This window comes from Microtus oregoni, unplaced genomic scaffold (assembly GCF_018167655.1).
Source record: "Microtus oregoni isolate MIOR12 unplaced genomic scaffold, Mior012 000016F_ref0000370, whole genome shotgun sequence".
In the NCBI taxonomy this organism is placed as follows: Eukaryota; Metazoa; Chordata; class Mammalia; order Rodentia; family Cricetidae; genus Microtus; species Microtus oregoni.
The window spans coordinates 24,111,113-24,135,966 of NW_024543075.1; the positions used below are offsets into that span (position 1 = coordinate 24,111,113).

The window sequence follows — 24,854 nt, forward strand, 5'->3', positions numbered from 1 at the left end:
GGGCTGAATTACACCACCCTGGCTGATTAAATCATGTGTTTTGGGGCCACTTACCCTCTTTGCCCCAGTGGGATAGCCCTGCAGCCATTCAATTATTTAAGACTCCAAACAAGATCACCTGAATCAGATAAACCGATGAGCACTAGGGTGCTGGGCCCTCATAACATCGCTGTTTGCCTGAAGCCTCAGCCTGGTGGCGGCATCCACACAGCCTCTCCCCCCTCGCTCGTGGGGACTCCGGGGACTTACGCGATGATGTTGAAGTGGTCTTTGTTGGACATCTGCTCCTCCAGCAGCAGTCGCAGGGAGTGCTGGATATGAATAATGTACATGGAATTCGTCACCGAGACATCCAGCAGTATAACAACCCTAAAGGGAAACACAAGCTTCAAGAGGCAACCTGAATCGCTCAGATAATGTTTGTTCCATTCCATTTTACTATTTAAAGATTTTTCCAGGGAGATTTTGCATGCCAGACTCATAGACGGCCAAGCGTCTCTGTGGGCCGAGCCCAACAGAAGTAGGCGTAGGATAGTAATCGAGGTGCACTGTGGGACCTTTCTTCTGTGGTGAAATGTATGAAGGCGGTGGACTGCCCGTGGTGACATTCAAGTCACAAGGTCTCTCTTTCCGTTGGTGTGCCACGACAAAGTCTTTGCCAAACGATTCCTTATAGTCAATTATAAAGAATCAAATAAGGGCATATTGGGATGCCCCTCCTCCCCCATGTGATGCCCAATTCAGCATCTGCCATCTTTTCTGCCAATGGCATCCTCATCTCTTCTCGGGAACACTATCTCTATCAGTTCATATGAGCTGGGTGGAGCTGGCACACATCATGCTTAAGGAGTGGGCATTTGACCCTGGGAATTGAGAATGTCATGTCTCCCTGGTCAGTCTGATGGCCCATGGATGCTCGAGCCCTGGAAATGCAAGAGTAGAAAGTGGTCCCACGGCTATAATTACGACCTGCAGGGAAAACCCTATCTGAAAACCAAGCCCACAGAGAGGAAGGCAGAGTTGGGGGATGCTTGACAAGACTGACCCTCTGGATGCAGTCACACAGCTAGCAAGCCTGGGCTAGAATTCTCAGTTACCTTCATCAGCCTGCTACCTTCCAAGCTCACTTTGAGCTTCAGTTATGTGTGTGTGTGTGTGTGTGTGTGTGTGTGTGCGCATGCGTGCGTGCGTATGTGTGTGTGTGTGTGTGGTGTGAGTGCCAGGTCTTAACCATGTAACCCAGGCTAGCCTCACATCCTTAACCCCCTTGCCTTAACCTCCCAGGAGCTGGGAACACAGGTGTGTACAACCACGCCCATCTCTCTGTTGCTTCTAACTGTACGGATCCTGAGTTACAATGATGATATTGGTGTGGATGACGACGGCTCTGAGGCTGCCCATAGGGAACCAGGAGCTGGAGAAACGCTGGGTCACACAGCAGACCCCAGGAGAACAAGAGCACACTTTGCAGGATAAATACCTCCTTTCGCAGACCGTTCCCCAGATTCTTCTGCTGCCCAGGGAGAGCCACTGCAGCCGCTGCTCGTACATCTGCACCGCTTTCCCGAGTTGCTTCTGGAAACACATGGGCTACCGTGAGTGAGTGTGCCAAGAGTGGCGATTAAAGCCCGGGGTTGTGAGGAGGGGACACACTCCAGATGACTTCTGGAAATGGTACCCACAGGCAGTATAAATATTTTGCTAGGTCAGGGGCAAGTGCATCGTGACAGTCCATAACAAAACTAGGGAAGGAAAAGACTAAGTAGTTCCTTTAAATGTGGTACACGCAGATATCGCCCCAAAGGCAGAGACTCTTGTTTGCGGCATCTATGTCCTGTAGTGGGAGGTGCCCATAGGACACACAGGGAAACCGGTCAATGGCTTGTTGTCTATATAGCCCATAGCACCTTCCTGCAACCCGTATTTTAATGGACTGGACCCATTACTGACCTGGTACTCGTAGAGGAAGGGTGGTTCCACATGGATATTCTTCACTGTCCCATCATGCCATTCAAATTGTACCATTGCTTTCTGCACTCAGACATGGAGAGAAAATGGAGAACAGATAAGCAGAGGCATCAGTGGGAAATATTACATTTAAATTGGGCACTGGGCTCTCCGGCTCGTATGCATGAGAGAAACAGGTTCTGAGCATATCCGAAGTCAGATTCCCTACCTACTCACACACATACTACCCCTTGGCCTTGTTCAGGAGAAGGGTCCCCTATGAGCCGTGCAAGCCAGGTGCCTTCTTGGGGGATCCTCTGTACACCAAAGCCACCAAGGCATGGTTCAAGAGTTGTGGCAATGCAGGTGAGAATCCGAGATATTAAAACCTACTGAAGCCTAGGAGTGGTGGTGACACATGCCTCTAATCCCAGCATTCAGGAGGCAGAGGCAGGCAGACAAAGCAAGTTCCAGGCTAGCCAGGCTATACAGTAAGATCCTGTCTCAAAAAACAAAAACAAACAAAGAAACAAAAACCCATACCGGCTGTGGTTTCTTACATTTGGGAATCCAGACAGGCCTTACAGACACCCAATGCCTATTTGTTATACTGTTTGCTCATGTGTCATCGAGGCACCACTGTATCTGTGGCTTCAGTCATTGAGGTTAGTCATTTTTGCACTGCTAGTATTGCCCACTTTCCACATCTCCCCTTTTCCTTTTGCCTTCCATCTGTCCAATCACTCCTAGTCTCCTCGTCTCGCCTCATTCTTCTACTTGGCCATCTCTCCATCATTTCTTGAATTTTTCTTTTATCCTTTTGTATTTTCTTTATTCCTTCCTGTTAATCTGCCTTCCTATTTTCCCTTCCATCTTTCCGTCTGTTCCAATTTCCACCCAGCCACTTACATTCCTTCTCATTCATCAGCATTTCCATCCATCCATCCATCCATCCATCCACCCACCCACCCACTCACCCATCCATCCACCCACCCATCTATCCATTTATTCATCCACCCACTCATCCATCCATCCATCCACCCACTGACCTATCCATCTACCCACCTACCTATCCATCCATCATCCATCCACCCACCCACCCATCATCTATCCATCCATCTACCCACCCATCCATCCATCCATCCATCCACCCACCCACCCACCCACCAACCCATCCATCCATCCATCCACCTACTCACCATCTGCCCATATATCTATCTGTTCATCCTGCTATCCAGTCATCTATTCATTCATCCATCCATATACATTTCCATTTATTCATCATTATTTCCATTTGGCAATTAATCTACCCATTTGTCCATCCATCTATTCAGCTTTTTATCTATTCGTCCATCTAACCGTCCACTTTTCTATGAATATATTCACCAATATTTCATCCATCCAAATACACATCATTCTTGTCTTTCTTTCCAATTTACCTTTCATCTGCCTGTCACTCAGCAATCCAGGGAGCATTCATTGACTATACTTGTACCAGACCTGGGGCCACTGAGTCAGAGAAGAGTCTTTTCAATGGTTCATATTATGTAGGACTTTTTTACATGGGGCTGAAAACCAGACTCAGGTCTTCCATGCTTGCAAAGCAAACATTCTATAGACTGGGCTATTGTCCCAGTCCCCATTTTCAGATCTTTGAAAATCAACAGTTATGGTAGATTTCTTGGTTTGCTTGTTTATACTTTGATTCTGGGTGTCAAATCCAGGGCCTCATGCTTGTTGAATATACTCCATCCTTAAGCTGCATCTCCAGCCTCATCACTCTAGGTTTTATAAGGAGTCCTGGAGGGAAAACCCGAGTCCCACCCAGGCCCTCACACCCATGCTATGCCTTAAGCTTCCACTGTTCAATTATAATGTAAGACGGGAGGTAGAGTAAGGGAGCACTCCTGCAGGGGGCTGGAGAGAATCCAAATATAACATAAGAGATGGGAAGTAGTGTAGGGGAGCACTCCTGCAGGGGGCTGGAGAGAATCCAAATATAACATAAGAGATGGGAAGTAGTGTAGGGGAGCACTCCTGCAGGGGGCTGGAGAGAATCCAAATATAACATAAGAGATGGGAAGTAGTGTAGGGGAGCACTCCTGCAGAGGGCTGGAGAGAAGCCTGACCTGAAATTACCTCATGGATAGTAGCTGATACTGTTTTCTGGAGAATGGGCACAAATTCTTCCACAGGACTGAAGGTGCTGGGTGCCAGAATCTGATAAAGGTTTAACTTCTTGGCTGAAAAACATGTTAGCTGTGAGGCACTGCCTGGGAGGCCTTGAAGGGTCCGAGCCTGGTCAGCCTCCTGGCTCCGCCCTTTCTGGGGATTTGGTACCTTTTAGGCCATTGATCTTCAGCCATTCTGCAGAAGTCTTGTCCAAGTCTGGGAACTTGATGGCGAGAGGAGCTTCATGACTCGGGGGTTTAGGCAAGAGGCTTATGAATGGTCCTTTGGCAATCTCTGTAGAGATCTACGTGCAATTTAAAAGCTCTCCTTACACAATCACACTTCGGAGCTCAGATCATTCATGCACACCTCTCCTCCACCCCCGCCCATGTGGAGGTTTTTAAAACATTCGCAGGTGGCTTGAAGGCAATTCTCTGAGGAGCTTCTGAATTTTCAGGGGACAGGAAAAGGCCCCCAGAAACCTGTTTCTCTTCCGTGTGTTCACCTCTCCCCCTCACCCAAGATCCAAGATGACAAGCTATCTGTCCACAGGCTCAGATCACAAGGTTTCTGGAAACTCAAGTGACAAGTTCACCATGCCACTGAGGAAGCCTTGGTCTGGCCCCACCTCCGGCTGGCACAGATTTAGGGTGCACAAATGAGACCTCAAGTGATTAATGCATAGCGAATGTGTCAGCAACAGAAAGGCAAGCCCAGACAGCAACAGTGGAGTACCACCTACCTCCTTGATCATGCAGGTCAGCTCCTCACACGGGCTGTTGTGACACAGGGCTTGCACCTGGCTGAGGAGGTCTTGAGCCTTCTGGGTTTCTGCTCGGAGCTCATCCACGTCCCTGCTGGTATAGAGCTAGGGTGATGGAAGCAATGAGTTATTCAGAAGGCACAGGATGACGGGAGTTGTCAGTGTAGGAAAAGGCAAGCTTCCAAGTCAATTCCCAAGGCTGAGTGGCTAGGGTAATAGACTGAGGTTCATATACCAGACAGGACCCACCAATGTATTTGTCCCATGTATACAGTATTAACTTGCAGAATTCTAACTTTACAAAGGAACATTTTAAGCCAGATGTGGTGCACCCTCTTTTTTTTTTTTTGTGTGTGTGTGTGTGTGTGTATGTATGTGCGTGGTTTTCAAGACAGGGTTTCTTTGTGTAACAGTTCTAGCTGTCCTGGAACTAGCTCTTGTATACCAGGCTGGCCTCGAACTCACCTGCCTGTGCCTTTCGAGTGCTAGGATTAAAGGTGTGTGCCATCACCGCCCGGCTATAGTGCACACATTTAATCCCAGTACTCGGAAGACAACAGTCAAGACTACATAGAAAGATCCTGTCTCCAAAAAAAGGAACATTTTACATCCTCTGGGATGACAAGGATGATATTAAGCGCAATTTTTAAAAATTGCTATAGCAAGATGTTTCAGTGGAGAAAAGGGCTTGCTGTACAAGCCTGAATTCGATCCCTGGAATTCACTTAAATGTGAAAGGAAAGAATTAACTCTACAGTGTTGTCTTCTGACCCTCACATACATGCTTTGGTATATGAGCACCTCCAACATATGTGTGCACATACATACACTAATAATAATTTTAAAATAATATTGGTGGGAAAGTGGGGAATTAGAACACTTGTGTCGTGCTGGTGAGAATGTGGGATGGTGTAGCTGTTGTGGTTTCTCAAAAAAAAAAAAACCCATAGATTCCAAGTGTGTAGATGAACATCTGTAATTTCAGCACTTGGGAGGCAGAGGCAAGGAGATTGCTAAGTTCAAGGCCTGCCTGGGCTATATAGTAAGACTATCTTTAAAAAACTACAGAGAGCTGTATCTGGTGGTATATGCCTGCAATTGCAGCAATTAGGAGCCAGAATCAGGAGGATGGCTATGAGTTTGAGGCTAACCTGCACTGTAGTGTGAGACCGCGTCTTTTAAAGTTTTATTTTATTTTATGTATATAGGTGTTTTGCCTGCATGTATGTCTGTGCACCGCATCTGTGCCTGGTGATGTTGGCAGGCAGAATAGGGTATCAGATCCTCTGGAACTGGAGGTGCAGACAGTGATGAGCTGCCCAGGTCCTCTGGAAAAGCAGTCAGTGCTCTTAACCACCTTAACCACCGAGCCATGCATTTAGTTTTAGATCTTGTCTTAAAACAAACAAACAAACAAACAAACAAAACAAACAACAAGAACCAAATGAATAAAAACAAAAAACACATCATCAATAACAAAGTCAAGCCTGGAGTTACCATGGACCCAGCAGTTTTACTTTAGCTCTGTGCTGGATCACTCAACACGGGAACTTGGGTCCTGTTCCTGCTTTCAGAGCAGCAGTATTTACGGAAGCCAAAAAGTGTAAAGCCCAATGTCCATCCTTACTCTAGACAATGGAATGTCACCTGTCCGTGAAAGTGAAGTATGACAATGGCTACAGCATGCCATGCTAAGTGAGAGAAGCCAGATACAAAAGGTGTATGCTTCCATTTGGGGGAAATGCTCACAACAGGCACGTCCACAGAGACAGGAAGCAGCTGAGGACTGCCAGAGAGCGGGTAGGGGAAGTGACTAAGGGATACTTATGGGTGCAGCTTCCAGTTTTTCCTCTACATGTATTATCCCTCTATCTACCATCTATCTATCTATCTATCTATCTATCTATCTATCTATCTATCTATCCATCTATCTATCTATCTATCTATCTATCTATCTATCCCTCTATCTACCATCTATCTATCTATCTATCTATCTACTATCTATCTATCTATCTATCTATCCCTCTATCTACCATCTATCTATCTATCTATCCCTCTATCTACCATCTATCTATCTACTATCTATCTATCTATCTATCTATCTATCCCTCTATCTACCATCTATCTATCTACTATCTATCTATCTATCTATCCCTCTATCTACCATCTATCTATCTACTATCTATCTATCTATCTATCTATCTATCTATCTATCCATCCATCCATCTATCCATCTATCCATCACCCATCATCTGACTGTGTGAATATGCATACACACACACACACACACACACACACACACACACACGAGTACCATAGCTCATGTGTGGAGGGCAGAGGACGACTTGTTGGAGTTAGTTCTTTCCTTCTATGTTGGTCCTGGGAGATGGGATGCAGGTCATTAGGTTTGGTGACAAGTGCCTTGTAAAAGCAGTAACGAGCCATCCCACTGGCTCGTTTTTCCTTTGAGAACAAGTCTCATGAAGCCCAGGCTGGTCTCAAGCTCTCAACATAGCCAAGGAACTCTTAATCTCTTACCTTCACCTCCTGAGTGCTGGGATTGTAGAAGCCAGATTTTAAGATCTCTCTCTCTCTCTCTCTCTCTCTCTCTCTCTCTCTCTCTCTCTCTCCTCTCTTCTCTCTCTTCCCCCTCTCTCTCCTCTCCTCTCCCCTCCCTTCCTCTTTTCTCTCTCCCTCTTCCTCTCCCTCTCTCCTCTATATAGCTCCAACTGTCCTGGAGCAGACTGGCCTCGAACTCACAGAGATCCTCCTGCCTCTGCTTCCAACTGAGTGCTGGGATTAAAGGCATGTGCCACCATGCCAAACAAGATAAACTTTTCTTCCAGCTACTGTTTTCATTCATTTCCTTTTCCTAGCCCCTATAGTCTGTGGCATCTACAATCAGAGTTGGGACAATGAAATAGCAAAATGGACTGTTGCTTGACCTTGATTCTTTTTTAAAATTTTTTATGGTTTATTTAACTTTATTTTATGTGCATTGGTGTGAAGGTGTCAGACTCCCTGCAACTGGATCTTCAGACAGTTGTGAGCTGCCATGTGGGTGCTGAGAATTGAACCCAGGTCCTTTGGAAGAGCAGTCAGTGCTCTCAACCACTGAGCCATCTCTCCAGCCCTTGACCTTGATTCTTCAACATGAAAGCTAGACTTTATGACCCCTAAATGGGGTTGAAAAATCTGGGAGACAACTTGTGAGGGGCAAACATTCCTTCACTTGGTGCCCTGGGTAGCTATTGGCAGGCGTGGCTGTTGACTGATGGTTACATTCCTTTTGTTTTATTCTGAGACAGGGTCTCACTATATAGCTGGCCTAGAACTTGAGATCTTCCTAATTCTCTACAACTACACCGGCATGACTGGTACGAAGCCCCACACCCCCTAGACTGAATCCTCCATCAGCCAGGGGAAGCCGCCCGCTGGGACTGTGTTAACTATGACCTCCTCTGACAACACAGAGTAGGTGGTGCTCAGCTGTTACCAGGGACAAGGACACCAATGAGTGGACTGCTAAGGAGTGGAGCCCCCCTTCTGCCTTTCTGAGTCTCTCCCATTAGCAGGGGCTTATTTAGGGAAGACGTTTGGAGCCACTGTCTCAGTGTGGAGGCTCTGGTGGGAGTTGAAACGCGCCTGGGCTGCATTCACATTTATAGAAAGCGGTGGAGGACTCTGCTGAACAGGCTTAGAACTGCTCCTAGATTCACAAGTGTGTGGCCAGCTCATCAGACAAGCTACCGACAGCTTGTCCTTGTTCTTTCCACATTTTCACCGTCATGTGATTTACCCGTGTGAAGTCACTGAGCCCGGAGAGCCAGCAAGATGATGTAGGGGGAGCAAGCATGTGGCAGAGCCTGTCCTGGCCAGATCCCCAGGTATAGCCCCGGGTGGTAGTTACAGCCGGTCTACAGAAGGCTTACCTCAGATTCTGGGCTGTAGCAGTGGTAGGAACCCCCAAGTGCATCCGTGAGGTTCTTCAGAACAGCCTGGGGGATGGTGACAGAATCAGCCCTGGTGAGGCCACACCGATGTTCTAACAAACCCTTCCTAGTCTGAGCTTTCAGACTCTCCCACACTTCCTGTTTGCCAATGGGAGAAGCGGATACAAGAGAGGTGTGTTCTAGTCAACAGCGTGGGCGCCCCCCTCATGCACAGTCTCCAAGGCCAGCCCAGGTCACTAGTGCCAACTGTAAAAGGGGAGCTTTGGAGAAGTTCGGGTACTCACAGAGGGCATGTGATCATCGCATTTGTAGGTGGTGACATGAATGACGAGGTCCCGCCCTATGGTGGACTGCTGGATGTAGTCAGACAGGACTTCAGAAGGCTGATCTGGACTGGGGAGCAGATGGAAGAGGAGGCATGGGCATTCCCGAAACTAGGCTGTGAACATCCCGGATCGAAATGGTAATTCCCAGAGAACATCTCATTGTGTGTGTGTGTGTGTGTGTGTGTGTGTGTGTGTGTGTGTGTGTATGTATTTGTATGTACAAGTGTTCTTGTATGTGATTGTACACACATGTATGTGTGCATGAGGAGGCCAGAACTCCATTTCTTTTGTCTTCCATCATTATTTTCTATATTATTTTTGAGCTAGGGTTTCTCACCGAACCTGGGACTCATCGATTGGCTAGTTGGGCTAATCAGTAAGCGCCAGGTGCCCCTGTCTCCACCTCCCCAGGGCTAAAGTTACAGGCATACAATGCTTTTTTATGTGGGTGCTGGAGATCTGAACATAGGTCCTCATGCTTGCAGGCACTTTACTGACTGAGCAACCTTCGCACCCCCTCTACTCATTCTTGACCGATTACCTAGGTCACCTGGGTTAAGATGTGGAGCTGGGTGGATAGCAGCCCTAGCCACCCCTGGCTGCCCTGTCACAAGTATACACAGGTAACCTAGGAAGAGAAGTATTCTAAGTGTGCATGAAGCATCACACTCGGTGATGCTTTTTCTCAGACACGGCTTGGGTCATCAACTTCCTTCATGGAGTCTACTACCTGCTTAGTAAGGAAGGAGACCTACCAGTTTCTCAAAATGGCCACCAGAGAATTCAGCTCCTTGTGAGCAAAGACTTTCTTCAAGGCTTGTAGCAGGTTGCTGCTTCCCTCAGGCTGCAGCTTCTTTACCCAGAGCTTGAGTTCCTGGAGGCTGGAAGGAGAGACAGCAACCTAACTATAGTCATGTGCATCTTGATGGTTTTCCAAGTGAAGGACTCTAGCCCACTTGAGCATGTGGCTCTGGCAGGCCTTACCCTTCCTGAAGCTAGCCCCCAAGGTCCGTTCTCTTATTTGTCCACTTTCTCCCCCTGAGCTGATGACCAAGGTCCAGAAATCAAAGTATTGAAGTTCAGCAATCAAAAGCCCCCTTTGGCTCACCTAATTAACATGCCCAATTAAAGTTAAAACACGTCATCCTACACAGGGTTTCCCATTTTACCTTATAAACTGCCACTTTCCCATGTGCATGTCTGTTTCCTCTCTATTCAGAATTCTCTATTATTATATAATATAATTCTCTATTATTTGTCCCACTGGGGTAAATTTTCCTTCTCCCTCTCCCTTGCCCCCTTTATCCCCTCTCTCTTATTCCCTTCCGCTTCTTCCCCTTTCTTCTATCGACTGTCTTTGTCTCTTATCCCTGCTCTTTGTCCCTCTGGAGCAAATAAATCTCCTTTGTGTTGAGAATTTGGTCTTGGGAGTCCTGACCTTTTCCTTTTGCTGAGGTTCCCTTTGACTTGGTGATAGCCTTTGAGATCCTATGCTTGGATAATAGACCAGGACCTATTCTAAGAAATGTCTCTGGGTGACTTTGCCATTCTGTGATGTCACTGAATATACTTAAGCAAACTTAGATAGCATAGCCTACCACATACCTGAGCTGTATGGGGTATACACATGGTATAGCCTATTGCTTCCAGAGCCTTGGTGCACTGAACTGCCAGCGGCCATTACCATTTAATACAGCAGATGGCATTAATATTCAGGTGTCAGCCCACCAGAAGCTCAACTCTCTGACAGGAATGTCTCGTCCAAGCAAGGCTTACGGGAATATAGACTCCAGAAGGTCTTTTGCTCATGTTGTGCCTTCATATTGTTGCCGCTACATGCTCTTCTCTTGTTTCTGATAGGTTGTATTTATATGCGGGGAGTCCCCTACTATCTGTACTGTAGTGCGTTTATCACATGATTTAATCCTGATCTACTGGGCATTTTTATTTGTGGATTGTCAAGAAGGTGACTCCTCCTTAAGCTGTATTATCTAGTTGATATTAAAAATGTTAGTTGATACAGAGTTTTGATGATTAAAAATGGACACAAAGAAATGCTACCCATGTCAGGGGTTATATATTCCCATTAAAAGCTGTCTTGGATTACAGTTTAGCCTGACATTAGGAAAACAGCTGTATTTCTCCAGCTGCCCATATTTCTGCTGTTGGAACTCCCCTACCTGCTGTGGTTTGGGGGTTTTCATCTTAAACATTCAGGGAAGTGTTAGGGACAGAGCTCAATGGGTAGTGTTTGCCCTGCATATATGCAGCTGTCAGCATGTATGTAGCCATCAGCATGCATGCAGCCACCAGCATGCATGCAGCCACCAGCATGCATGCAGCCATCAGCATGTATGCACCCATCAGCATGTGTGCAGCCATCAGCATGTATGCAGCCATCAGCAAGTATGCAGCCATGGCCTCCATCTCCAGCATCTCATAAACCAGGTGCACATTTATGACCCTAGCACTCAGGAGGTGGAAGCGAGAAGATCAGAAGTTCAAGGCCATCCTCAGCAGTGTAGCAAGCTTGAGGCCAGCCTGGGCCACACTAGGCCCTAATTCAAGTGAATGAACAAACCAACACAAACAAATCAACATTCCACTGGATGGAGAAGTGAACATCCTGGAGGAGAACTGGCAGTCACTCACGTGGAGGTGCTGACTTCCACAGGGTCCGGCCAGAGGGTTTTGGTGGTGACACCGAAGGACAGGACATACAACTTTTCCTTGAGGCTCAGCTGCTCGTCAATGAGACTCTGTGAACAAAAGGAGACCGGTTGTTCACAGAGCCAGGGTTCTGAGGACCCTGGCTACACAGCTACATCTTCTAGTATAGGCTGCCCTCATGGGTGGGGAGTTGCGCTGTGCTAACCAGTGCTGAATGAGGATGGCTGTCCCACATGGGGCCCCTCAAGGCTCTGCTCAACCTCCATAAATTACAAGCTGTTGCTAATGCAGTTGGTGCCTATCCCAGTCTATAAGCATTTCCATGGAGAGATGCCCTTCCACATTGCCTCACATGTCCGAGCCAGATGTAGTCCTAGGGGTTCATCCTATGGCAGCTATGTGAGGTGGCCAGATTGTCCTCCCCACTTGCTTTACAGAGGAGATAGCAGGGTCATAGCCTGGAAGGGGTGGAGGCAGCTGGGATCTGGCTCTGTGTTTATGTTTTGAAGATGTCCAAAGAAGCCAGCATAGCTTCAGCATCTGGAAAAGGCCGGGAGCCCAGTGCTGTGTGGTTCTATGCTGCAACCATCCCCAGACAGATGAGCGAGGACGGAACAGACTCCAGTCTACATCCTGTCTTGAGGGAACTTGGGCTTTTACAGGGGTGGGGTGTCTATCTGGGAGGCTCTGTTGTGGGGAGAATACTAGAAGTTCACACTGTAAGTGAAAATGAGTCTGTGGGGAGGTTTCACAGAATTCAACACATTTCTTCCCCTGGAGGTGATAATTGGGTGAGGAGCTGTTCTTCAGGAATGGCCCTGGTTTGCATTTGCTATAAACCCAGTGAGGTTGTGCAGCGGGCGGGGAGGGTGGAGAAGTGGGAGGCTGGGGAGGTGCCCCTCATGCAGGAGACTCACTGTGAGGTCATTTTCGAATTCTTCTGTCTGAGCGTCACTGCTGACCTGGGACGCACCGATGAGGAGTCCCACTCTTGCTCCCTTGATGAGGCCAAATGCCTAAAACCAAAGAGGAAATGTGCAAACAGCCCAGCCCTGCACTTTTGAGGCAGAAGTGTGAACAACACTTTCACTGCAACAGAAAGAGGTGGCAAGGTGGGAGCCCCATTCTACCAGAGAAAAAGCAAGACCAGAGGTCCTGCCGGGCTCCAGGTGCTGTCTGCTCTGGTTGGTGGCAGCCAACTCTTTCTAAGTGCCTCCTCCTGAAGCTATTGGCCAGACTCATGCAATAACACACATTGCTACATCAGTCTCATACAATAACACACATTGCTACATCAGTCTCATACAATAACACACATTGTTACATCAGCTTCATACAATAACATTATAACATCAGCCTCGTACAATAACACACATTGTAACATCAGCCTCATAAAATAACAAGCATTGTTACAGAAAATTTATGGGAAAACACGCTTTGGTGAATGCAATGCCTGATGTCTAAGGCTATCAGGTTGTTTTACTTAATTCCTTTCTGTTCTTATTTATGTTTTGTCTTCTCTGTGAAAGACAGACTCCTGAAGCTCAACGGCAACCATAGTACTTCCTATGATGCCAGAAGAGGGCATCAGATCCCACTATAGATGGCTGTGAGCCACCGTGTGGTTGCTGGGACTCAAACTCAGGACCTCTGGAAGAGCAGCCAGTGCTCTTAACTGCTGTGCCATCTATCCAGCCCATTACACCGATTTTTAAGTTGGTGTGCTGGCTGGTTTTTATGTCAGCTTGACATAGAGTCTTCCGAGATGAGGAAGCCTCAACTGAGAAAATGCCTCCATAAGATCTGGCTGAAGGAAAGCCTGTAGGGCATTTTTTAAACAAGTGATTGATGTGGAAGGGCTCACTGTGAGCCGTGCCACCCCTGGGCTGGTGATTTTCAGTACTATAAAAGAGCAGGCAGGACAAACCACGAGGAGCAAGCCAGTAGGCAGCACTCCAGCATGGTCTTTGCATCAGCTCCTGCCTCCGGGTTCCTGCTCTGAGTTCCCTCCACAATAGACAGCGATGTGTAAGGTTTTAGTCACAGTGATGCACCGCCCAACTCTCAACTCAACCTACATCAGGGCTCTTGGGCTTTGGCACGGTGGATGTTTGAGGCTGGATGCTCAAACTTGCTCTGCTGTGGCAAGCTGACCCGAACATCTCAGTATTTCTAAACTAGATGTCAGGAGCACCTCCACAGCACCAGCTGTGACAACCGAAAGTGTCTTCAGGCCTTGTCAAATGGCACCTGTGTCAGCAAACTCACCACTACACACACAGCAGTTGAAAATCACTGTTCTACACCCATTCCATGTATTTTTTGTTTTTTATTTTTAAGATTTATTTATCATATATACAGTGTTCTACATGCATGTATGCATGCAGGCCAGAAGAGGGCACCAGATCTCATTATGGATGGTTGTGAGTTACCATGTGGTTGTTGGGAATTGAACTCAGGACCTCTGGAAGAGCAGGCAGTGCTCTTACCCCCTGAGCCATCTCTCTACACCCCTATTTTCCTCCTTCCTTCCTTCCTTCCTTCCTTCCTTCCTTCCTTTCTTCCTTCCTTCCTTCCTTCATAGAGCTGAGGACTGAAACCAGGACCTTGTGCTTCTTAGGCAAATATTCTACTACTGAGCCAAATCCCCAACCCCTGAACTCGTGAGTCTTATGTTTCTCATCTGAAAGTCTGTGATTACGCCTAGGGCTATCACCAAGATCTCTCTTGGACCTTCAGACATGTGCCACTGAGCCCTGCTCTCCACTCCATCTGGATAGCTGGTGAAACTCTCTCACTTCTAGGGTCCCAGGCAAGGCCCCCTGATGCCCCACCCCCCAAACCTGTTCCTCCCTTAGCCTTTCACATTTCAGTCAATAGCGTTCAGCACTGGCCTAGGCACCCACAAATCTCGCCTGCTCAACTATTTCCTGAATCTATTTCATTCTGTCTATGGCAGCACCTAACTCTAAGGCACCATGGTTTTCACCTTGCCAGTCCTGTGTTCCTTTCTGAGCATCGAGCCTAGATAGCAGCAGCCAGGCTGCTCCTTGGAAGCGTGTCTTCCTGACTAGCCTCACCTCCAGTCTCCACATTGCTTCTTCTAGCCTGAGACTGCCCTGCTTGTTGCTGCTGAAATGGTACCTGATATTTATCTCATAAATATTCATTGTATTCTTGATTCACCTGATATTGATCCATAAGCATTCCCATATGGTACTTATGATCCAAATGAAGGCTGGGTTTCCCCAGGGCATTGCCAGCCTCATGGAAAAAGAAGTTAAAAGTTGGAGCTCCGTCTCTTCCCTTTAAAATGTAAGGAGGGGGCTGGAGAGAAGGCTCTGCTGTTCAGGGCACTAGCTGCTCTTCCAGAGGACCTGAGTTTCATTTCCAGCACCCACAGGGTGGCTCACAATGGTCACCCTGATGCCCTGGTCTCCATGGGTACCAGGCACACATCTGGTGCACAGATATGTTTACAGGAAAAACTTCCATATACAGAAAATAAAATAATTACTTTTTAAAAACCTGTAAAAAATAAAGTGTAGAAAAGGGCCTGAGGAAATGACTCAGCTGGCTAAGAGAGGTTTCTGCTCTTGCGAGGACTGGTGCTTAGCTGCTAGTACCCAACCCACATCGGCTAACAATACTCTGTAACCTTTACTCCGGGGGGCCAACACCTCTGAGGGCTCGCACACACACACACACACACACACACACACACACACACACACCCAGAGAGAGAGAGAGAGAGAGAGAGAGAGAGAGAGAGAGAATCTTTTAAATGTACAAACGCTATCGTAAGAGTTTGAAAACACTATCAAAATTGTAGGATTTTCCCCATAAAAGTAACTGTAAGTGCATCTGAGGAGCCAGAGCCCAGCGGTACCCGACAGTTTCCTTTTCCTAGGGAAGTCAGAAAACAGGCCCCAAAGTAAACTAGGAATATTTTGAACTCTGGACAATTAAGGTGAGAACTTTGGAGCAGACCTGCTGGGGGCTACACCCGGCTAGCTTGCAAGCCTGCTTTAGCCCCGTGCCCCCAGATGCCCCCTCCCCCCGTGCCGCCCAGATGCACGTACACTCTTTCCCATCTGAGAGCCCACTTTGCCTTTCCATGTATTGCCTCCTGTCTTCTCAGTCCACGACGTCTGGAAGCGCTAAACTCGCTCCTCTCAGCCCTCCTTGTTTGCCCTGCCCTCCCGCCACTGTTTCCCCAGTCATGAGCACTAGCCTCAGACCTAGCCAACTGGCATGCCTCATCCTTTGAATACGAGGAACATAGTTGTGTCTGTGGATTCCATGCTTGAGGGCTAGGAAGTCTTTGTTTTAGTGGAAGCCAACTTTAGTTATAACCGCCATCGTCTGCAGGGCAAAGGGCTCTCCCCAAACAGCCGGGCTGGGGATGCGGCAAGGAGCCCCACGTGTGCCATTACCTTCTTGCTGTTTTCTGTGAGCCACCGCATCCTCTGCTGATAGAGCTCAATAGTCCTGGGGAGACACCGGAGAGACTCATCACCAGACATTGAAACGCACAGGGGAAAGGGGCTAGGATTTTGCAAGTTCTGGTTACCTAAATTTTTAATTAAAACTTTCTCTTTTATTTTATTTTTTATTTTTTTGAGACAGAGTTTCACAATATAGCCCCGGCTTGCCTAGAACTTGCTATGTAGATCAGGCTGGCTTCAAATTCACTGAATGTGGTCTGCCTCTGACTCCCTGCTGCTGGGTTTTACAGCTGTGCACCACTGTGCCTGGCCTTTTCCACATCTCTGAGGGAGAATCTTATTCTGCAGCCCAGGTTGGTCTCAGACTCTCTCTTTTATTGTTTTTTAATTCTAGAAATTAATTAATTACTTTGTGTGTATGCATGTTGGGGGAGAGGAGAGGAGGAGGAGGGAGGGAGGGAGGAAAAGTCTGTGTTCTGGGGCAAATGTATTAGTGGGAGGAGTCAGCTTCCCACCACCACCTTCTGGAGTCCAGGGATTCTGCTCAGCAGCTCAGGCCTGTACAGCAGCCTTTACACATGGAGCCTTCTCACCGGTCCAATCTCAGACACCGGCCCAGCCTCAGGCTCTCGGTCTTTTGCCTCAGCCTCCCAACTCTGGAATTAGAGGCATGAGCTACCTCGTTGACTGATTTTTAATATTTTTTTCTTTTTTGAGACAGGGTTTCTCTGTGTAGCTTTGGAGTCTGTCCTGGAACTCGCTCTGTAGACCATGCTGGACCTGAACTCACAGAGATCTGCCTGCCTCTGCCTCTTGAGTGTTTGGATTAAAGGCGTGCGCCACTCCCGCCTGGCGGAATTTTTAATTTTTAAGGTCTTGTGGAGAACGTAAGGCAAACATAATAGAGAGCTAAAGGTATGTGTTTGCCAGGGCAACATTCTGCGGTGGCGGTGCGTGGAGTAGGGACAGGGGCATCTGTGCAGGGACCAGGGCTTGGCTGCAGCTCCCCTATGAAGCAAGGCAGGGTACTAATGACTATGGGTGAGCTCCTGGGACACACGCCTGGGAGGATGGGGGCAGTGTTCTCGTGCGGAAGGTGGAGGGACAAGCCTGCTCTTACTCAGATATGAGTCTTTAAAAAATTTGTGTGTGTGTGTGTGTTTTCGGGTGTTTTCCCTGGATGTGTCCACACCATGTGTATGCCTGGTGCCCAAGGAAGAGAGAAGTGGAAGATGGTATGAGACCTTCTGGACCTGGGGTTATGGGCATCTGTGAGCATTTATGAGATCACTGGGATTCAAACTCAGGACCTCTGCAGGGGCAACAAGGGCTCTTAGCCACTGAGCCTTCTCTCGGACTCCTCAGATATGAGTCTTATAGAAGACATGGTTCCAAGTCTCCTGGGGACTGGCCACAGGGACAATGGCAGGGAGCAGCCATTTCTTGGATTGATTAACAGAATATCAGTTTCTAAAAAGAAGCCAAGAGGATGTACTGCCCACTGTGCCTACAGCAAAGCAAACACTGCCTTGATGGGGTGGACACCAGCAGGTGACAGGTGCTCACGGGAAGGCCTCAGTCACTTGGATCTTACTGAGCTGCCTCGCAGACAGCAGCTGGGAAGGCCTCAGTCACTGAATCTTACTGAGCTGCCTCATGGAGGGCAGCTGGGAGAGAAGAGCATGGGAGGCCGGAAGAAGGTTAATGGGTATGAATTCATGAGGCTGGAGCAGCAGGCAGAATCATGATGGAGCCATGAGTATGAACATATGGCTAAGACACAGAGCCTCACACTGAGACATGCTTGTGTTTAAGACTTTGCTTTGCCATTTATGGACTCTGTGAGCTTTGGAAGGTGTAGCAGCCTTACCGAATCCCAAAGGTTCATCATCTTCTATGTAAAGATAATCCCAGGAGTCTGTCCAAGTCAATGTGCCAAACACCTGATTAGCTAAGCAGATTCGACTATTCCTTAAGGATGTTGGTCTTTCTTTGTCAGGATGGTGACTGGTACATTACCTGTGCTCTAGTGGGTGGCCCCACACATATGCACATATGGACAGAACTAACTGGACTTAGTGACATACTCAAAGGAAGAAGAGGAGAGGCTATGACATGTAGTTGGGAGGGGTTTTAGGGGAAGAATCTGGGAGGAAATGAAGAGTAGATATGACCATATTTAATGGCATAATGTATTAAATTATCAAAGAACAAATTACAAACAAAATGTTAGATTTATAATTCAAAACAACAGAGCTAAATATTATAGAACTTTACATATTTGCAGGGACACATACTGTAATCTAGTAACTTGGGAGACTGAGGCAGGAGGATCTCAAGTTGACAACTAGTCTGAGTTACATAGACCTTGTCACAAATGAAAGAATGAACTAACTGAACATCATGTAGTTATTTAGAACCTTTCAAACATTCTGACCCCCAAAACTTTCTATAAAATTTATAAGCATTTTGATAAACCCCACTAAGTGGGTGCTGTATGAGCACCTGACTTTTGGTTAAAACTGGTTTGACTTTTGATAATTAGTTTGAGAATAATACAGTGTTTTGGGCAGTTATAAAGATGAAATAAGATTTTGTAGGCAGCCCTTAGCAGAGTTTCTGGCGCATTAATAAATGTTGGCTATTAATTATCATCATAACCTTTTGGGAAACCTTAGGCAGCAGTAATTATAGATCACAGATTACTGCAGCTACAGCTGGGGTGTAATCTTTTTCTTTTGTATTTTTTAAGACAGGGTTTCTCTGTGTAATAGTCCTGGATATCCTGGAACTCCTCTGAAGATTGGTTTGGCCTTGAACTCACAGAGATCCGCTTGCCTCTGCCTCCTGAATGCTGGGATTAAAGATGTGCACCACCGCCACCCAGAGTGGGATGGAACCTTAAGACTTTCCTGTGTACTGATTATGAGAAGATGTTTGTGAGTGTATGTGTGTTTGTGTGTGTTTATGTGTGTGTATACGTGTGAGAGTGTGCACCAGTATGAACTCAAGTGTGTGTGTATGCTACTTGTGCTATCCAGATTGGTTTGGGTGGGGTTGGGGAAATGGCTCCTCAGTTAAGAGCACTTGGTGATCTTGTAGAGGATCCAGGTTCAATTCCCAGCACCTACCCGGCAGCTCATATCGTCTGTAACTACACTTTTGGGGAAATTCAGCACCCTCTTCTGGACTCTGTGGATACCAGGCACATATATGTGTGCTCACATACATGTAGACAAGACACCCACACACATAAAATAAAATAATTGGTTTGGGAGTTGGGCACATGCCTGTCTGACACACATCTGCAAAGGTGGGAGCCACACCAGTCTGGCAGAGCCCTCGGCCGTTAACCAGGGATGAAGCTGGGACGTCTGAGGCATTCATCCAAGGGCACCTGGGAGATGCTAATCTAGTCCAACGCTTTCATTTTACAAGGGTAAATTGTCTACTACTGCCAATTGCTGGTTGGTCCCAGTCATGTGCAGGCCTTGAGATAAGAAAAGGCCTCACGCACAGGGGCACTGGAGAACACTGGGAAACTTACTTGGAGAGCCTTGATTCAAAGTGGCGGATGGTCTGGGCGGAGAAATGCACTCTGGGCACGGCATTGCCAAGCTCGTTCCTGGAAGAGCAAAGCTTTATTTGGGGTTTCTCAGGCTCAGGGCCGGGTGAGCTACTGCCCTCTTGGGGTGCTTGGGGGGAAGGATGGGAGGACGTCAGACTTACAGCTCAGCTGTGCCGTGGCTTATCAGGTCAGGCAAGGTGAGTTTCTCAGACTTTAAACTGTGCGTGGAGAGCCAGCCTTCAGAGTCTTCCAGATCTGAGGCCTGAGTTTCCCTTCCCTGCAGCCTCTGCAAAGCACAAGGCAGAGTCACACAGTAAACAGTGGGAATCAGGGACACAGACAAGGGTGCAATTGGTTCCCTTCACACAGACACCCAAGGGATGTGAAGTCTGGGAGACTCTATCTCAAAGTGTTCTAAAAAATTCTCCCTGCTAACTGGGAACAGTGGTACATACCAGTAATCACAGCACTTGGGATGCTCATCTGAAGTTCAAAGCCAGCCTGCGCTACAGAGCAAGACCCTGTCTCAAAACACCAACACCAGCAACACAGCAACCACAAAGCTAATCTCCTTGCTGAGAGAGCATGTGAGCATGAGGCTGGTAACCCTGGAAACACCACCTTCATATCAGGCCCCAAATGGGGTTCACAGAGTCAAGGGCAGCTCTGCGTGCATGATCAGACACAATGACCAGACAACCTGATAGTAGAATCACAACTTCTACAAAAAAAAATGGCCCAGAACGGCTGGGATTTCACCTATGACTGCTAGCTTCTTATGGTTTTGTGCCCCTTCTTCTAACCCAGGATCATCTGGAGAAAGTAAAATATGTTTCCAGAACCAATCAAGTAAAATGCCTTTTTCTGTTGAGTCGTTCCCCCCGCTATCCCATGCCGAGAGCTTTTAGACAGAGGTGTTAAAGGAAGCCCTTTCTTCAATTTAAAGTTTTCTATTTCCTATCCTACTGTCAAGTCTTGGCAAACACAAGTCACGTGGTCTGCCTCCCTTGTAGTGGGAGTGGTCTGGATGTATTTCTGGTTTGTTTTCAGTGGGATGATCTTGTTTATTCCCACAGTCGTGGACTCTAGATCTTTTCAGGTAAATTCTGTCCCTAGCATTTTAACAGAGCCTCAGCAAACACTAACCGGTCCAGCAGAGACGGGGCCATTCTAGCTCCACCCCAGAGACCAGAACCGGAGCTGTGAGTGAGTGGGTCCTATTCATCACAGCACTCAGCCGTGAAATGCATAATGGCATCTTGTGCCTAGTGACATCTGCGTCATTCAGCACCAAGCTCAGGATGTGTGTGTGTGGTCCTGGTAGTAGAATTCAAGCCCCGTGACAAGCACTTAGCACTGATGATGTTTTCCAGAGCCAGAATGTAGACAGTCTTGACTTAAAACTGCATCTGCCTTCTCTCATCTCTGTCTTCCGGGGTATTTCTGAGTCATTGCTCTGAACTGGTCCCATCTTTGGCGCCTGGGCTACAGTGCAAGTGAGAATATTCTTGTCTTCTCACGGTTTGTACTCTAGTGTGGTCAGTGAAGAAGAAAGGACATCAACATGCAGGAGAGTGTCAGAAAGGAACGTTTCTGCTAAGCAGCACGGAAAGTGGCCAGAAAATGACTAGGGTGGTTTGGGAGGCCGCCTGGCTGAGCAGCAGTCAAACAAGGCCTCTGAGCCAGGCACTGAAGGCTAAAAAGGAGCCAGCCCTGAACACAGCCAGAGAGACACATTCCAACTGCAACCATGGAGGCATGGAGGGGCTAGAGTGTGTGAAGGTGAGGGGGCAGTCAAGTGTTGGGGTGTAGTTGTGGTGGTTTGAGTGATTATGGTTCCCATAGGCTCATTTGTTTGAATGCTTGGTCCCAATTGGTGAACTGTTTGGGAAGGATTGGGAGGTGTGGCCTTGTTGGAGGAGGTGTGCCACTGGGGGTAGGCTTTGAGGTCTCAAATGCAGGCCATGCTAGTTGGCCCTCTTCTCTGTCTCATGGTGGCTGCAGCCTCTGCACGAAAAGCACTCAGTTGCTGTTCTAGCACCATGGATGCTTGCCATGCTGTCTGCCACGAGGGTCATGGGCCCTCTGTAAGCAAGCTCACAACTAAACGCTTTCTTTTATAAGTTGCCGTGGTCACGGTGCTTTGTCATGGCAACAGAACACTAAGACGGTGGGAAAGCAGAAGTGGTGTGATAAAGGTACAGACTGCACGGGTACAAGCTGCACAGGAGTGCGTGCAAGGCAGGGTCAGCAAGAGCTCGCTGGGTAACAGCGGCTGTCTATGGGCTGCAGTCTCAAAGACTGATGGAGTCGGACATAATTTACTTCACCTCATCTCAGGCAAAAGGTTGAGAAGCTGTTGTTCTCTAAGAGTCTGGAATCCAGCTCAGTCCCACTGTGAGACACATAGTGAGACATATACAAAACATACACACACATACACCACACAGATACAAATAAACACATATACACACACCACACAGATAGATACATACCACACAGACACACACACCATACAGACACAGATACATATACACACATCACACAGACACATACATACCACACACACACACACCATATAGACACAGATACATATACACACATATACACGCATCACACAGAAACATACATGCTACATAGACACACACCACAGACACAGATACATATTCACACATATACACACATCACACAGATGTACACATACCATACACACACATACCACATAGAGATGCAGACACACCATATACACAGACAGATTCACACAGACATATATATGTTGTGGGATATTTGTACAATCTATGAAAATATATTGCTGTGATTGGCATAATAAGCTGAATGGTCAGTAGCTAGGCAGAAGGTACAGGCGGGGCTTCGGAGGCAGAAAGAGGACTTGGAAAGAAGGTGGCGTTGCTTGTCAGATACAGAGTATGGGCAGTATGGAGAGGGCAGTTACATATGTCACAATTATAAATGGCACAGTTACATATGGCAATTACATATGGCGCCCAACATCTAGGCACCTATTCCCACAAAGGTTCTGAGAAAGTTGAAACAAACAAACAAACATGGTTTCTTAGTAACCTGGTGCTCGTAGTACACAGAGGCACAGCTCTGCAGTATAGCAGGCACTTGAATAGCTCACGTGCTAAGTAGAAGAAGCGTGCTAAGTCAAAACGCTTGTCACATCCCTCCAACTTCCCAGAGAAGGGGTGGTTAAATGCAGCTCCTGGTTAAACATAGCTCTCAACTATACTGCAGGTTTAAGGCTGACTCTCATGGATGAAAGGGTGGGCAGTCAGTCAGCCATGTGCTAAGCAGAATGGCAGAGTGGTTTAAAGCTTGGCTCACATGATCAGAGGAGGCATAGGAAAACAGACCAGACCAAAAATATCCTTTAAATGGATACAGTAAAAAAAAAAAAAGGGTATAGACAGTCATAAAAATAATTTAAGGTAATAAAATCTTTAAAGACAGAGTAGAGTAATATAAAAAGAATAAGCCACATAAATACAGGAAATACACAGGGTATATGGATCCTGTATGGTACTATGTTGACTTTGAATTTTTTGCATGCTGATGAGTGAATGGCAGCTGCTGAGAGACTCTGGAATGTCTCTCATGAAGAAACTGCTGAATTAAATCAGCTCATATAATTTAGGGATGTCTTAACTTTAGAATGGAAATCAGTATATGTGTTACGTTGGGGGGGGGGAGGATATGCTCTTGTTTCCACAGGAAACAAAAAGCTACGGATTGCTTCAAAATTAATAAAGATCAGATTTGATGGGGGGGAGACCTCCTGAGGATTTGGCTACAGACATGAGGGAAAAAGCCAAGAAAGACTACAGGACAGGTGGTGAATAAATTGATTCCTTGTCATAGGAACAGCTCTGAGACTGGAAGAGACATGATAAACCTTGCTGGCTACAGAGTTCTCATGACTTATTATTATATGACATCCTTTCATATGGCATGGATAGAGATTTATATTATAAAGTTATGGTTATATTAAAGTTATATAGTTATGGTTATAAAGTCCAGACAGAACTTATAAAGTTTACAAATGCCTTCTCATTGTTCAAACATAGAACAACAACAAAAAAATCACCTTTAGCTGACTTGTGCACACTGCCCATCCTATACTTGTGTTAATGCAGATATACATGTTACCTTTAAAAGTTTGTGTGTTTTCAGAAAAAAAGGACCAGACACCAAAGAAGACAAGTAGCCCAGATGATTCAACCTCTCAGAGTGCCTCTGCTGCACTTTCCTCAAAATTCTGCATTCAGAACAACTTCAAAGCTGCTAGATAAGATGGTCCAGCCTCACTTACTACTCCAGCCAGGACTTCAGATAAGTCCTGCACTTTCCCATTACACAGAGACTGGACAACAAATGATACAGTTAGCTCTCCTAGGACTTGATCATTATCCCAATTTTATCAGGGTCCCCTAAAGGTGCTATTACCCCTAGACAACAAAAAACTATCTACATTCCCAATAGGTGAGATGGGTAGTTTTTGGTGTTTAGGTGGATTATGGATGTTCCTCATCTTTCAGGGGGTTCATTAAAAGTTGTTCTTGGTCATGATCAGGAAAAAAAGCTGAACAAAGATTAGATTTAGGCATCTCTTTCTGAAGGGAAAAGGGAGATACAGAATGATGGGATAAAAGGGTAGATTGTTGAGTCTACTTTGAATAACCACTAGTCTCAAATATTTGACATTGGTATGGATTTTTATATATTGATATAAATTTAAGGTTATTTTTTTCTATACTGCATTTATGTTTCTACTCTTGTTTAAGGTACTGTACCTATGTAGCTCATTTAAAAATGTAATGTATAATTAAGAAATATAGGTTAGTAGATAGCCATCTATAATGATTGAACTTGTAGTTATGTTAGGTATGCTTTCAAGTTTAAACAGACATATACTTTAGATAGATAGGTGGTCTTCAGAGACCTACAGAATATGACACTTAAAATGTTTTAATAACCTAAGGCTGT

At 46.6% G+C, this 24,854-nt stretch overlaps 1 protein-coding gene across 2 annotated transcripts in view; it reads right to left on the minus strand.

Moving 5' to 3' along the window:
* Vwa3a (von Willebrand factor A domain containing 3A) overlaps window positions 1–24,854 on the minus strand; it is a 63,693-nt gene that overhangs the window by 25,323 nt on the left and 13,516 nt on the right. For both annotated transcript variants that reach the window (XM_041666583.1, XM_041666584.1), the window contains 14 exons: window positions 20,009–20,133; window positions 19,827–19,904; window positions 16,268–16,322; window positions 12,749–12,847; window positions 11,814–11,920; window positions 9,917–10,042; window positions 9,120–9,228; window positions 8,815–8,880; window positions 4,862–4,987; window positions 4,288–4,423; window positions 4,087–4,190; window positions 1,951–2,031; window positions 1,481–1,575; window positions 250–369 (listed from right to left, as the gene is read on the minus strand). In XM_041666583.1, the coding sequence (XP_041522517.1) occupies window positions 250–369; window positions 1,481–1,575; window positions 1,951–2,031; window positions 4,087–4,190; window positions 4,288–4,423; window positions 4,862–4,987; window positions 8,815–8,880; window positions 9,120–9,228; window positions 9,917–10,042; window positions 11,814–11,920; window positions 12,749–12,847; window positions 16,268–16,322; window positions 19,827–19,904; window positions 20,009–20,133 (1,427 nt within the window). The remainder of the gene's footprint in view (window positions 1–249; window positions 370–1,480; window positions 1,576–1,950; window positions 2,032–4,086; window positions 4,191–4,287; window positions 4,424–4,861; window positions 4,988–8,814; window positions 8,881–9,119; window positions 9,229–9,916; window positions 10,043–11,813; window positions 11,921–12,748; window positions 12,848–16,267; window positions 16,323–19,826; window positions 19,905–20,008; window positions 20,134–24,854) is intronic.